This window comes from Polypterus senegalus, chromosome 10 (assembly GCF_016835505.1).
Source record: "Polypterus senegalus isolate Bchr_013 chromosome 10, ASM1683550v1, whole genome shotgun sequence".
NCBI lineage: Eukaryota > Metazoa > Chordata > Cladistia > Polypteriformes > Polypteridae > Polypterus > Polypterus senegalus.
Genome location: NC_053163.1, coordinates 32,373,674 through 32,389,882, shown reverse-complemented (window position 1 = coordinate 32,389,882; position 16,209 = coordinate 32,373,674). Strand labels below are relative to the sequence as shown.

The following is a 16,209-nucleotide window of genomic DNA, read 5'->3' as shown; positions in this document are numbered from 1 at the left end:
CCAATGTGGAAACCCTAATCATCCGAACCTGCGCATCATTAGGGGTGGAAGACAAAAAAGCGTACCAGTAGAAAAAAAGGCACAGGGAAAGCTCACAATTTCACAAAGATAACCGAATGCAGCATTCAGTGTCTGGGCAGTGAGTCCATGAAGCAACAGGTTTGACCATTGTACCAGTCTGACAGTATTAATAGTTACACCATTTTATGAAAGAGAGAATGTTTCATCAGCCTAACAATAAAGGCCCAAATGAAAAGCACACATTTCATTGAATTTTCATTTTTAATTTAGGAGATTTTTTAGGGATAAATATTTATTAACCAAGATGGAAGAGTTAATTAAAGACATTTTTGAAGAAATTTTAAAAGCAGAATGAATTTCATTTTCTTAAGATAAATTATCTGTTTCATTGTTTTTGGTATATCAGAAGTTGGGGATATGTGGCCACATGGAGCATCACTTCTGTTTATAAATTAGCATTATGTATTAATAGAAGGGTCAGTGTGTTTTGTATTGGTATAGTTCATGTAAAAATTAATTTCTGTTGCAAAACTGATTGTGTCAATCTGAGAACTTTAAAAGATAGGGGAAATAAATTAAAACAGAGTTTATTAGTTCTAAAAAAAAAAATGAAATGAATGCCCAAGCTAAAACGGACAATACTCAAAAATATTAACTAAAAACGGAAAGGAAGGATAATGGTGAAAATGGGGGAAAAGGAAATTGTCATCAGCAAATGCTGAATATGCACTCCCATTTTATTTCAAAATATCCACCCTGTCTTAACTACTGTTTACAGGATATCAGAAGACAATTTACCAAATTTCATGTTTCTTCATTTCCTTTTTACATAATGTCTCAACAAATACTGGCATTTCAAGTCTCGTGAACGACCAAGAGATACCTTTGTTTTGTAGTTCTAGTTCTCCTAGGTTTCACTACACACAGCCTTTGTTTCTGATGACTTTTATAATATAACATCTGGTGTTGTTTTTTGGTCTGTACTTTACACGTAAGCTACCTACCTTCTGGTCTGCATACTTACAAGTCTATGAATTTTGAAGAATCGGCCAAATAAAATGAACATGACATTATAAAGATAATCTAGTGCATGTACTGTGTTAAAAAAAAGTGTCTAAAATGAATTATTAACTCAAATGATTAATTTAAGGTAGAAGAGATGTTGAAATTGTTCCCATTTTGTCAGTGCATGAGCACATTTTTGTGTCCTGTAAAAGACTTGCATCTTATTCCAAGCTGTAGTTATATCCAGAACTCATTGCTACACTACAAGAACTGGATCCAGCTCCCTGTAGTGCTTAACTTGGTAAGTAGCCTGAAGATTTCATTCATAAAAATGTGAGCAGTGCAACCCCGATTATCTTGTTTAGATAATTGGAATTTTCGAATCTTTCCTTTAAGGAGGCCTTTTTTTAGTATACTTCACTAAAGTCACAGAAATATTTGTATCTACAGTATCTATCTATTTATTTTGGTTCTCTGGAATCTGTCTAGGCAGTATCATTTGTTGTGGTAATGCATCCATCCCACCAGCATCCTGACATAACATAACATAACATAAAATCATGTTACATTATGTCATGGAGGACTGCGATCTATTCCAGCAGCATTAATAGCAAAGTCAAGAGTGAGCCTTGAACTGACACTCTCTCCATCAGAGGAGAGTCAAAGCTATTTGTAAATGGGGCAGGCACTTCATTCAGTTTTTCAGAATTTCCGAAGAGCAAACTTTTCATATTTCTTTTTTAGAAATTAACTTTAGGTCAACATGATATGGTAAACACATAATATTCAAATACATTTTTACACTTTTATTTATTTTTAATTTAATGGAAAACAAGGATAACAAAATTCCTGATACACCATGTGTCAGGGACTAAAATCAACCAACAGTACCAAAATGTCCATGAAAAAATCTCACGTTGCATAATCCACCTGTCCAATATCCAATCATACCTTCCAGGAATGTATTATAAATAAAATACAATTAAACTGCTACTGGAAAATCTGCTTGTGCATAATGGTAGAGTGTTAAAATGGAATTGTGTTTTTGAATTTAAGACTTTGAATATTGTATTATCGTAGTATTTCCCTCCACTTGCCCTTTTACCTGTTTCCTCAAGGGTAAGGGTTCTCGTCAAGTTCGTTATCGGGTTGGTCTACTGTTGCACTTTAAGATGAACACACACACAGATAAACACACACACAGACCCTAACCACAACAGTGCTCCATGAATGACACATACACACAGATTAACCCTTAGCACTTTAAACCACACAAGTGCTATAGGAATAACAGCCTGTCATTCAGCACTTCAAGAGACTTACTTATTTTCGGCACGAACAACAATACGATGTTTTAGTGATATCTCAGACCTAAATATTACTTTTGGTCTACAAGAATACATTTAAACATACAAAGACTCAGCACTCTTGACTATAAGCCATTCATCAGCCAAGAATACCTTCTTTATCGTATCTGTCCCTTCTGTTGAGTATAGCGCTCTTCACTCTCAGCCATATAAACCTCGCAGCACAGAAATAATGGCAAAAAACCGGCTGTCACCAGGTGCTCAAAGAAATCTAACTTATTACTTCAATCACTCTAGACATTAAGACAAAGCACTGAAAGTTAAAAGCAGCATGGTATTTATTACAAGAATAATAATAATACCACAAGAACAAAGAATACTAGAAAATAGGTAGTGATAGGAAAGTCTGAATATATATAGTCTTTAGAAAAAGCTTACGAAAAAGTTACAGATGACAAGGATGAATGTCCCAGGGAGGCGTTTGATTTAGCAATCGGTGTTCATGATGCCTTACTAACGACCAGGGCCGTCTTCGTCCATTCCTCTTCTTCTTTCTTCTTCTCCCTTTGCTTCTCTTTCTTCTCCCTTTGCTTCTCTCCTCTTCTTTCCAAACCAAGGCATATTTATTATGAATTGTCAAGCCTTGGTTTCAAAACACATGCACCTGATTGGCTGGCTGTCCAAATGATTGATGAATTAATTCACTGTCTGTTTTCCCACACAACAAAACCTTTGATGTACTCGGAGAAATACTAGTTCTTCCTGTCCTAAGCCATAAAGCAAATTGTTGTTCCAGATGTCCATCCATCAATAGCCTAAGGTATCAACTCAGCATCCTTTCCCAGGCTATAAAACCAAATTAGCATGAAGCTATGAACAAGTGTTATAAAAGTAAGGTGTAAGGGAAGAAAACCTGCTTTAATTTGTTAATTTCATCTGTTGTCTTGTCTTGAACAAAATATAATGGAAACCAAAATGTACAGATTTTATACACCATAACAAATATTTGTGTGCATTAAAATTAATTGATTTTTTAAATTGAAGGCTTTAAATATTTGTGAAACCACATCGATGAGTCGATCTTGTTTGTTGAAGCACCTTGGATATGCACTAATACAAGGAATATTTTCCACCCAGTAATGTTTTCTCACATCTTATTTTAATATCTTATCTCTACACGTTTCTCAGACCACACAATGTGCAATGTTGATACCACGTAGAGCAGATGGTCGTCAGTGAATTAACTATAACTAGGCAGAACTGATGAACAAAGAATGTGTAGGGAAGCTTGTCTTCAATTCAAAAGTTCATTCTTGTTTCTGTAAAAATGCATGTTTGGGATGTTGTGAGCATTTACTTTATAGTATGTGGAAGAAAATAAATGATGGGTAAACCCTCCCACATTCTTTCAGATTTTGAGTTGGACAATACTGATGTTTGCATCAAAAATGATGTCTGACATTAACCATTTTCTATTTGTTAAGATGTTCAGACCAAGAATAAGCAGTAAGAACTTGGTGTTGGTTAAGAGTTCATTTCCTGCACACGAAATTAAGATGCAAGAAGTGACAGAAAATTATTAATTATTTAATAATTATTTAATAATTTTATTAATTATTTATTATTTCTTGTCATGTGACATGGGCAACTATTAAATGCCCTGTGGTGTTATCTGCGATAATTATTACATTATTTAGAGAAGTACCATCATGCACTACTAGTTTAGTGTTGAAATCGCTACCTGGTAAAGCAGTGGACTGTTATCAGGCTCGCCTTTTAGAATTGGAATCCCAGAGGCTGTTATTTCAGAGGTTAAGACAGAGTTTTTTTTTTAAACCACCCAGTCCTTTGTATATATTCAATGTTTGTAATTTAAGAATTCACCTATATGTATCCACCCATTTGTGGCCCAGTGGTACAAGAAGTCTTGGTTAAGGATCCAGAATTGAGGCCTATTGTACCTCAATATTGCAAGTCTCCTTGGCTAAAGGTATCTGTCATATAAGAAGTAATAACCATATTACTGGACTACGTTGCATACTCTTGAACGTACTATACACAATTGTCCATGAGTAAAACATTTCTGCATTCGATCAATTCTTGTTTTTTTTTTTTTCTACTTTTCCTAGTGTTATGGCTTTTGTTGATGGTCACTTCAGAGTTTACAGGAAAGTGTATTCTTTTGAGTTGAAATAGGTGATTAGTAGGAATTATACAAAATCTGATTATGTATTATTATTATCATTATTAGATGTTTACACTGCTCACTCAAGTACAGTTTTTCTTACTGTGTTTTTCATTCGTTGTATGAAATTCCTGTTTAAAACTTTTTTTTTCATGAATAGATGTGCTTCAAAGAATATCTCAGATGGTGTTTTTTCCAACTGTTTTTGTTTTATATCTCTTCTACTTGTATTTGCATTTCCATTGTGTGTATTTAGTCCAACACCTTGCCTACCTGTAAGTAAACATTGCATGCTTTCTCACCCCCCTCCATCATTCTCTGTTTGACTTTTATATAAGGAAAAACAAATCTCTTGATTCATTACAGCACAAGTCCTGATCATAATACATGTGCATGTGTATATTATACATATTTTGGTTTGTGGTGTACACCATTTATAATGGTTTCAGTTTATGGTTTTGCATAATATATGCATTTTCATTTTATTGGATTCACCAGTATTGTAGTACTCGCAGCCAGGCAACTTGCATTTTGTTTTCAGTGTTCTTAACAGCTTTTTGAATTCTCCTTTCTGTATGGTCTAGATAAGTACTTTACATGGCCAACATCGGGGAAGAATCTGTAAATTCCTGGCAGAGCAGTGATATTTTGGTGGACTTGGAGTCATATGATCTATCTAGTGAAACTATACTTTCAACTTGCAGCCCCAATGAACTGAGAAATATCATCTGCCTTTTAACTCTTTCAGGGCTGATGTTGACTTTTGTCGAAATTCAGGAGTAGAGGACAGTAATCGGATGTAAACTGCGACAAAACTCACCCTTACGTTTTAGTTCAACTCTCTTTGCTTCAAGGAAAGTTCATGACCGCACATGAATGAGTAGTAAAGAGTAAACAGCCTCTAAAATGGCATCGACATCTGGCGAGACTAAAGTAAATGTGCAAAGCAAAATACTCCATGGATGTTTTACCGTATTATCGCTGAATCGAACTCTGACCTTTTGGACTCTTGAGTCTGATGCAAGTGATCTGAAGATGTATATCGAAAACAAAGTACCAGTATCAGCCTATCGGTCCCAAGCTGATCGTGGAGCTGAACGCATTCATGTAGCTGATACACCTACAGCAGCGTTCGCCTAGGAGGACCACCACTTTTGATGATAAGAGGTACAAACCATATTGCATCACGCTACAACTGCCTACGTTGCCCGCCTGCTGTGCGAAGACAGAGAGGTATCCGGCCAGCCGTGCATTCCTGCTGACCATCGAGCCACTCCTGTGCAGCCACTGCTGCCAAAGGTGCCAAAAGCAGCCACAGCACGTAGCAACAGACATTTTATGTCGATTTTATGTGTGAAACCAGTGCATTGTGTGCTTTTCAGAAAACTGAGTTTTTTGGAAAAAATATTCAGCCCTCAAAGAGTTAAAATATGGCATTATAAAATACATGTTCATTTCATTAATTGATATTAGATTATCCTGTTACTAACCTCAGATCAGAAAGTAATACAGATGCATATATGCCTTTCTCCAGTAATCTTAATAGATTCAAAGATCACCTGGACAATGTATTTATAAATGTTAATGCATAATACATTACATATGTTAAATATTGATTATCCATTTTTGTAATTAGGAAGTTTAATTCACCTGCTAAACAAAAATAACATTTCTACACTAAAATAAAAATTGGTCAGAAATGGAGTGCTCCATCCACAACCATTAAACACTTCTCAAACACAAAAAACACTCATGAAGGCTGTAGTTTTCAAGACGGTATGAAATGGACACACTGCATATGATGTAACAGACTGGTGATTTGATTTTATTTTTTTTTAAATATTTTTTTAACACCAGATTTTGGCCAGTAATGTTACAGAGAATTTTCAAAATGGTAGACATTTTGTAGAAGTATTGTACACAATGACCATCCTCATAGAGTAATATAAAAGGCATAACACTTCAGAACAGTGTTTTCCTGCTGCTGTCCTAGGAGACTGTTGTGATAATGGGTTTTATTTATTTATTCATTTATTTATATTCTGACTTTTAATTTATTTCATGATGTATTGAGCTGTCCTTTTTCCTATTTTAAGAAATTCTCAATATTGTCATTTTTGCAAAAACTTTAAATACTTAAGTTTGGTTTGCCATTATATTTTTAATACACCATTTTCTAAGGGAGTTTGCTCCCTTAATTGTAACCTAATGCTGACAGTGCTAAATGCTAAAGGGGAGCAATCAAATGCTTCCAAATTAGCAGATAAATGATAATTGCAATGAATGCACTAAATGTTGTTTTTAATTCTGTCTGCACTGCTCTTTGCTTTTCATCGTTTGGATACAAAGGGTACATTTAAAAAGAAAATGGTAAAAGCAAAGGAATTAAAGCCATGACAAACTAGAGAAACCTTATAGGTATACATTTCTATTTGTAGGACAGATAACTAAATAATGAGACTATTTAAAAGTAAAAATGATTCACCAATTGCGAAATTAGTTGTAGTATAAACCTGCAGCAGTGCAGAATCATAGAACTAAACCTGAAAGCCACTGCTTTAAAGACGACATCAGGATTTTGGTGACTTACAAAGTCTACACCCATTCTGCCCTGTATGATCTTTATGTTAAGGAGTAAAATTAAATACATAAATGAGATTGTATAATGGTATACTGTATAATAAACTTAGGTAACAAAGACACTCAACAAACAGCAGGGCTGACACTGCACCTGACGTCCAGAGTTGGTTCAGTACTGCTCCACTTTGCTATTGATTAAGTCCCTTCTGTGTATTTCAAGTTGTTTTCTGGAGGAAACTTCTACTTGTCACTTCTCCTCATCCTGCTCTTTAAATTTAGTCCACCTTTAAAGCTTTTAACCACAACGAGCAAGAGTCATCACTTTCCCTTTAATTTTAAAAACAAATCATTTACAAGCAATCAGAATCTATTTACTTTCTGTAAAACTCGTTCTGTCCTCTTTGCGTCTCACTCTTTCCACCTTTCCACATCAATATTCTAATGGTAAGAAAACAGTTTCATTAACTGCCATTAATGAAATGAAGTGTCAATGAATTTACTGCTACAAATTTATTACATGTATTAATGTACCACTGCATTGTACTGTAAAACCTTTCATTTTAAAGTAGCAGTAATGCATTAGGGTGGAAAAGGAGTGATACTCGCTCCACCTTAGTCTGCAAAGTGCTAAAGGTTTGCAACAAGATTCAGTTCTAGGTCAAATATTTACTTGATGATACTGTTTCATCTTTAGCAAATTTTTATTCCGATGATCCTGTTCCTTAAACTCAAATAGAGATGACACTTTAGATTTATTGTGGACTGGGTCAGCTATTAATTTATTCCTTCCTTTATTACATTCAGGCACAGTTCATTGATAACACTTTAGATTTCACAAATTTAAATCTTGTAATTCCAAAGCAGCATATAGCATAAAACTACACATCATTCATAATTAATGCTTTGAATATGTAGATAGTAATAAACACGCAGCAGAAACTCCAATTTGAATAAACTGTGTAGAGCATACATACAGTATATTAAAGCTGATGTATATTTGTGTATTTATAACTGTATTACTGCATTCATTTTTGCACTGCGTTTTGGTTTGCAAGCTTACAAGGCCATTCCCTCCATCGCTATTTCTCAACAAGCTTTTAGAAATTCTTAGTATTTACTAGGGGGCTTCGCCTCCTGCTTGCTTTGCTCGCCAACCCCCGTGTTTGTTTTTCCGGATACACACTTTTTTTTCTTTGAATTGTTGCTATTTCATTAGTTTCACTTTTATTTCAGAACTTCTGTAAAAACAATATTTGGAATCTTTGAAGTCCCAATATGCTGAATCTTTTTAACGAGGTCAGTGAGACTTGTGTTTAATGACTTTGTACCATAATTCAGGATAGGTGTCTCTGTTTGGAATTTCAACACAATCAAAACGATCTTCATCATCAGCAGTTAATAATTTTTTTTTGCAACGTAACCAATAAATGCATGTGAGGTAAACCACATTTTTGAAATTCTCTGACTTAAACTTCAAAAAAATTCAATAAATATTTACATACTTCTGACATATCACCTATGTCCATATATTCGATCTCTATTCGCCTTTTCGTTATTTCTCAGAGTAATAATTTCTTTCTTTGCACTAATGCGATGTTTATCTTCTTTGTTTTGACCCTGTCGTTTTTTTCTGTTTTCATATTCTGTATCTTGCTCTGCGTGTGTTTCGCGGCTACATTTTATTTTTTAGTCTTTTGAATTCCAGTTTTCATTTTCTCTAACCTGCTCTGCATGCGTTTGGCCCCCTTGTTTTTTAACCTCTTTATGACGTTTTACCTTGTATTTCTGACCTCGCTTTGTCCTGCTTTTTTTCCAATGACTCCTGGTCCGTGGTGATTATTTTCCCTTTTTCAAGTAATAATTTCCGTTTGTTTGCGCTACTGCGATCCTTTAACTTTCTCCACATGTGTATCACACCAAGTAATTTTTTTTTTTTTTTGAGCCTTTTGAATTCCACTGCTTTCATAATCTCTAACCTGCTCTGCATGTGTATAGTGCCAGCATTTGAGAACGTCTTTATGAAGTTCTGCTTTGTCTTTTACTCGGTCTTTTAATTCTGAGCTGGATTGGACGTGCTTTTTTTCAGTTCCACTTGTTCCGGGCTGATAATTACTTTTCTTTATTTTCTGAATTTGCACGTAGATTATTTTCTTTTTTGCTCTTTTTTCTCTCCAACCCTTTTGAGTGTCTTTTCTCCGTGCTGCTTTCTTCTTCACTTAGTCGTCGACGTTTCATTTATAACGTATTGTCCTTATACGCTTTATATGCGTTGAGACCCTGGATCTGTGTGTGCTCAAATCCTTTAGACGACTGAATGTTTTGCTGTCCGTGGTCTTATTTGATATTGGTTGTAAGTAGGCATGTCTTGCAAGAATCTCATGTTCTACGTCATCGCGAGACAGTCTTGGGTCAATCTCTTGGCACAAAGTCTCATGTTTAAGGTCCCCGCGATACGCTCCGTGGCCATTCTCTTTCGTCTCGTGGGTCTTTCAAGTGTCTTCCGTGATCTTAATGTGAAGAGTACGTCTCATCTCCTGTCTTTCTCTCCCAGGATTTTTTTTTTATAACAGAGAGATCTATCATCGCCAGTTTTTACAAATGGCCAAGCATATGTGATTACTTGCTCCAGAGTAACACTCGGAGCAAAATTTGAAGTTGATACAGAAAAGAAAACAAAACTAATTTTCAATGAAGGCACCATGTTTACACAAAATACTATGTATAAATGTTTTTTCTGCTTAAATATACTATTCAGTAAGGAGTTACATAAACATACAGGTATATGTACAAAGAGCATTTAAGCATATAAGTTGCATGTATATGTAGAAGCATGAAAGTGTACAGTCTATTAATTTTCTTATCCTTTTTGTGCACCTATAGCCTTAAGTGCTGTGCCCTTGTCTAATATATCAATCTTCTTTTCAAGGACAGCAGGACTTGCTGTTACTGCTAGTAATAGATTATGAAACGATTTTTGTTAAACATGCAGTAAACAGGAACCAATTACAGTGATTAGCTTGAGAAATGACAATATAAATCTCACAGTATTACATGGAAGAGAGAAAAATTCCAGTTAACAGTGCGACTGAGGCTATTCAGTTGGTTATAAATGAAAAAGTCACAATTCTGTAGAATCTTTCTCCTCTCCTAAATATCATAATTAAATGATTGACAGTCTTACTATGTCTAATTTTAAAAGTTTAGTTTAGTGTGAAAGCCTGGTTTACTCTTATCAGATGAGGGTAAAAGTGCTTCACTGCCAGCATTAGGTCACACGTTTTAGGCTATTTTTATATGACAGCTCACACTAAGCTGCTTAAAACTTAAGCAACAGGACATGACAAGGAAGGAATTACAGGAAAGAGGAATTACCGTTCTTATTTGCTAACTTCTGTTGTGTTGGTCTACTAACACTGAATTGCGCGTGTTCTTGCTAAATGTTATGAAATGAAATGTGGCGTGTCGATGGTAAGATGATTGAAGTTTCAAATATATGAGCATACCAGGTTTTTCCTTCCACTTATTTTTTTTCCCCCCCTCCGGCTGGTTTAACTTTGCTTTCAGTTATTCTCTGACTCATATTTTTTCTGCCAGATGCACGCACCATCTCGGAAGGTAATGAAAACATTTGATTGAGACACCACTCAAAATGAAAAATGATTGCTCTTGTTTATTTATGTACTTGGGACTTCCACTTTTGCCTTATCTGTGTATCAGAAATACAAGGGTTACTATAAAGTAAAAACACAGTTGTAACTCGAATATAAAAAAATAAGTTCTGGCTACCTGTTAACAGTTTGCCTCAGTTTTTTTGCATTGCCACTGCCATTGTATCCATTTTCTAACCCAATTATTGTATTTAGGTTTTTGGGGAGCATGCCCCTTACCTGGTAGTACTGTACACAGTAAATATTTTCACAAGGCACTGGCCCATTATAGGGGATGCTAACATACATCAGACTAATAACTACTGGACCAGTTTAGAGTTAACCCCACCTTTGACGAACAAAGGTCAAAGTGTCTTTCAAATTTTGGTAATGCAATGAAGATTTTGTGTTCATCAGACAAAATATTTAGCATATTTTTATCAATCTCTAGATGTGGACGGTACATGGCAGTAAACTTGGGTGGTATTTGTGTACTTTTCCTGTACGTGTGTGTGAGATATATATATATATATATATATATATATATATATATATATATATATATATATATATATATATATTATATATATTATTATTATAATACTATAATATAATTCCCAATAAACAAACAATACACCAATAACCAAATCCTCCAATCTCCCAGACGCTTAGCCACCCTGCCTCCCAACTCAGCTCATTGTCTGGGAGTTCCCATGATCCTTTTATACTCCCTGACCTGGAGGTGTTCCTGCCCAGCTGTCCACAAGTCCTTATTCCTTCCGGGTCAGGGTAAATAGTCCTTTTCTCACCCCGGAAGCCAGTCGCTCTTCCTATGACGAACTTCCGGGTCATAGGGCACGAAGAACTCTTCAGTCCTCCCTGCAGCTCCCTCTCGTGGCCCCCATGGCATCCAGCAGGGCGGTGCATAAAACTCCATTGTCCATGATGCCCTGCTGGTCTTCTGGGGACCTCCATGCTGCAAGGAGGGCTCCACCTGGCGGCTTGGGGTATTGGCGGGATATATATATATATATATATATATATATATATATATATTTTTTTTTTTCTCCTTTTCCCACCTCTGGGTACTCAACTTGTAATCCCACAACCCCAAACAAGGGTGCATCTATGTACTTGTTGAAATTACACATTGACTTTCCTTAGTTTTTTCCTGCCTTTTGACTAGTGCTTCTGGGATTGTTTCAGTTCTACAAGAACCTGAACTGAATTAAGTATGGTTGATAAGTAATGCATGGAGCTATCTGTACATATTTGCCTTTCTTGCATTTTTAAAGAAAGCTGCTTATTCATCCATCCCTCCATCCATTCAGTCATTTTCTTAACCCGCTTATCTGAGACAGGGCTGCAGGGCAGCTGAGGCCTATTGCAGTAATGATCAGACACAAGGCAATAACAGCACCTGGTTAGGGTGCCAGTAAAACGCAAGGTGAAAACACACACACACACACACACACACACACACACTAGGGCCAATTGGCAACACCAGTTCACCTAACTTGCATGTCTTTGGACTGTGGAAGGAAACTTGGAAGACATGGGGATAACATGCAAAATCCACACAAGGAGCACCCAGGATACAAATTCTGGCCTCCTCCTCCTTGTGAGGCAACAGTTTTATCCCCCTTAAAAAATAATATGATTATTTTTATGTGGGTACTCTCCTTTTCTGCTCCACCCCTAAAATATTAATTGAATCTGAAAGTGGCTCTGATTGGTAGTGTGAGTGTATGCATGAGTGACTCATGCAATGAACTGGTACCCTGTCTGGGGTTGCTTCCTGTTTTGCACCAATTGATCTTGAACTGGATTAAAAATTGTATGTTACTAGGCCTGCTTGCTTCGCTCAGCAAGCCCATCGCCCCATCGTGTATGTGGATTTCACTTTCACCAAACAGCAAATCTTTTAATTCTCGCAGATATGCCTCTTCATTGGGAAGAAACACTACTTCTCCACTGATTGCAACCCGAATTAGATGATCTACAAGTCTCCGACTTAAAGTTTAAATCCGAACAATATATTCGATCTCTTTTCGCTGTTCCGTTATTTCTGTTTGTTTGTGTTAATGTGATCTTTACTATCATTTTTTGGAGACTTTCGAATTTTAGTACTTTCATTATCTCTAACCTGCTTTTCATTTGTATCACGCCAAAGTTTTTGAATTCTTTACTACATTCTACTTTGTCATCTACGTAAATCTCTTGGGACAGTCTTTTCTTCAGGGACATGAAAGTATCTCTCTGAAAAAGTCACGTCTCGTCCTAGGCTAAAAAGTCTTGTTTCATCCCAGGATTTTTTTATTATAATAGAGAGATATAATCCATTTTACATCATAAAGAGATTTACCTATGATCTTGAACTGGATTAAAATGATATATAATCCATTTTAGATCATAAAGAGAAACACAATTTACTAAAATAAATTACCAATTTGTCTCTACTGTTGGTGTTGTCCTAATTTTGATAGTACAATGTGGAAGTTTTCCACATGAATGTAAAATCCTTACCATTTTGAGGAATGGCACCTACTGTTTGGAAGTTTTATTAGTCATTATAGATAGTGTGTGCATTTGCCTTTACTAATTTGATACAGCCAGAGATGGTTGACTGAGGCTACAACATACATTTTGAGTCTCAGAGCCTTACAATGAAAATATCACAGACAACAAAAGCTCACTGTAGGATTTGGAGCTGGAAGTGACCTCACAGATCCTCAACATTCAGCGTATCTGGTCTGTGTATAGAGAATAACAACAGGATTTGAATAACAGGGCACCCTCTCGACTTGGGGTGGAATTACCGAGCCTGCACATTGACCCCCTGTTCACACTGGGTGACAATACATAGAACCAACATTCTTTCTATAATGTGTAGTCTTTTGCAGAGAACCAATAATATCACAGAAAATAAGGTAAAAGTCAACTTCATCTGTTTGAGCATAATTGTAATGAGTATACCATTGAGTCAGGAAGTTTCTTTAATATTTGCCAAGTTTTGTGGTTGTATCACTTTTAGAGCTCTGCACGTGTATTAATGATGAAGGTAAGGTTTTGTAATTTTAGAATCAATTAGTTATTCATTAAATAATTTACAATACTGCAAACTGTGGTGTTGTAATAAAGATGATGGCCAATAATTCATACTTGAATGGCAGGTATAAGTAATATCAGAAGAGATTTCTCAATTTACCTGATAACTGCATGGTGTTTTTAAACTGCTTATGACGGCTTTGAAATGCCAGTATGGGCTGATTTAATGAGCAAGAGGGCAATAGTTTTATTCTTACTATTCAGATTTAATCAACCTAAAATTAGAAACTAAAATACCTGCCTTCATCCCAATACTCTTCCTCACCTCCTGTATATTACATAATATTTCTTTGTAGATTGCTCATTAAACTGTATTATATTTCTGTTTTTGCCCAGTGTGTTAAAAGACTGCAAAGATGTGGAGCTCTACTTCAGTGACTTGACCCAGAAGAATGATGCCTTCAAAGGTACCAAGAAGGGATTGGTCTTCCTTACTCCATACAGGGTGAGTTGCCACTGTTACCTCCATCTCTAGATAATGTACTTGAGCAGAGTAAACAAGTAACAGTGCTGCAGTGCTTTGTTAAATCACAATCTACCTTACAGTGAGAAACAAGAATACTGGGTCCATGAGACAGTATGGGTTATCTTTGTTATATATTATTAAAGTATGTATTCTAGGTGATAGGAATATGAGGCTAAATTACAGAATGTCAGCATTTATTTCCTAGAGATGTTTTAAATATAGCAAACAATACTGGGGAAAAAAAAATCTAATTTTGTTGTTTTTAGCTGAGCAGAAGTATTGGGGGGAAAAATGAATCTGAACCAAAATGAAGCCAGTTAAAGTTAGTATTGCCGCATACCTCTTACACACAGTAACTGCCCGAAATCTGCAACCTACTGACGTCACAAGATTCTTGATAACATTATTTGGCATGATGTGCCAGTCTTTACGGCATTCTCTTTCAGATGGTCAAGCCACTGAAGTTGTCCTGAGATGACTTGCTTGTTGCAAATTTCTTACACCCTCAGGGATTTCTTTCACTTTTAACATATGCAAGCTTTGTGCAAGCTCAGGTCCCTTCTTCAGGCATGGTGCAATACAGAAAATGGAGTTACTTGTGTTTCTGTACACAAGGGGTAAGAAACACAATTCTAAAACCTTGATGTGGCACATGTTTAGTGTAGCCGTGTAAGGGAATGTGGTGCAGACCGAATGCATAAGAATTGCCCACGTGGAGCAGTCCCAATCAAAGCAAACCTTAATGGGCTCTCCAAGAGGGGGTTCACCGACAAAAGTGCGATAGACATATGCTCCCTGACAAAACCGCGGCGGACAAATGAGCGCCGACAAACCCGCTAACTGGTTTCCAACAAATGCGCGCCAACAAAATCGCGAGAGAGGCCAAGAGAGTGGGACGCCCTTGCTACAATTCTTCCTACATATGCAGGGTGTGGTCTTAAGGACTATGTGCGTGCCATGCTGATGGCATGTCGCGTCTCATAATATTGACTTCTAAAATAAACATTATTATATATGCTTTAAACTAGTAATTCATATTTAATGAAACTTTCGCGATTTTGTCGAGGCGTTTTTGTCGGCGCGATTTTGACGGCGATATTTTGTCGGCGTGCATATGTCTATCGCGCAAATGTCAGGTCACACTCCAAGAGTTAGAAGACATGTGACTCCCAGTGAAATAATAATAATAATAATAATGATTGAATTATTATTACTTTCAAAACATTTCTATCTTCTTGATGGAAGAAAAGTGTGAAAGTTTGAACCATCTGCACAGATTTGAAGCAAAAACCCATGCCAGCTACATGTAGTACAACTTAAAAAAAAAAAAAATGCCTGGCATAGGCAATTAGTGCCCCAATATAGGTTTTTTTTTTTTTTTTCCTTAAAATAGTTTGCGGCTAGTTATTAGTTGCAGCATGAGTATAAGAAGACAGACACTTTTAAGACTGGATGTGCAGCTCCACCACCGCTTCTCTCACTGCTTCTGTACAGAGTGTATTCTGCTCTGCTTAGCAGTCTATGGTCTCTGTAAGTTAATTGGTTACATGGTGGTGCACCTTTATTAAGGGAAGGTCAACACTTCTGATCTGACACGAGAGATGTCATGACACTCACTCCCCAATCTGTGCAGCAGGTTGCAAGTATTGCACAGTTGTGCTCCCAAAACTCCACAGGACCCATCCCATCCTAGTTCATCACTCATGTAGAGCTGTTTCATAGCGATCATCATATCACAGAGGAGGCGTGTGCTTCTTTTGTTTATGCTTCATGGAGACAGTTACATAGGAGCAAGCGTTCATCATTCATTTATTTTTGTTTCTCAGCAAATGGTTGATTCTTCACAGAGGACAGACAGCTTGTGTAGTGTTATTTAGCTCTGCTTGTAAA

At 36.3% G+C, this 16,209-nt stretch overlaps 1 protein-coding gene across 2 annotated transcripts in view; it reads left to right on the top strand.

The window, feature by feature from the left end:
- wbp2nl (WBP2 N-terminal like) overlaps positions 1 to 16,209 on the top strand; it is a 47,516-nt gene that overhangs the window by 3,267 nt on the left and 28,040 nt on the right. For both annotated transcript variants that reach the window (XM_039765654.1, XM_039765653.1), the window contains exon 2: positions 14,190 to 14,298. In XM_039765654.1, coding sequence (XP_039621588.1) covers positions 14,190 to 14,298 — 109 coding nt within the window. The remainder of the gene's footprint in view (positions 1 to 14,189; positions 14,299 to 16,209) is intronic.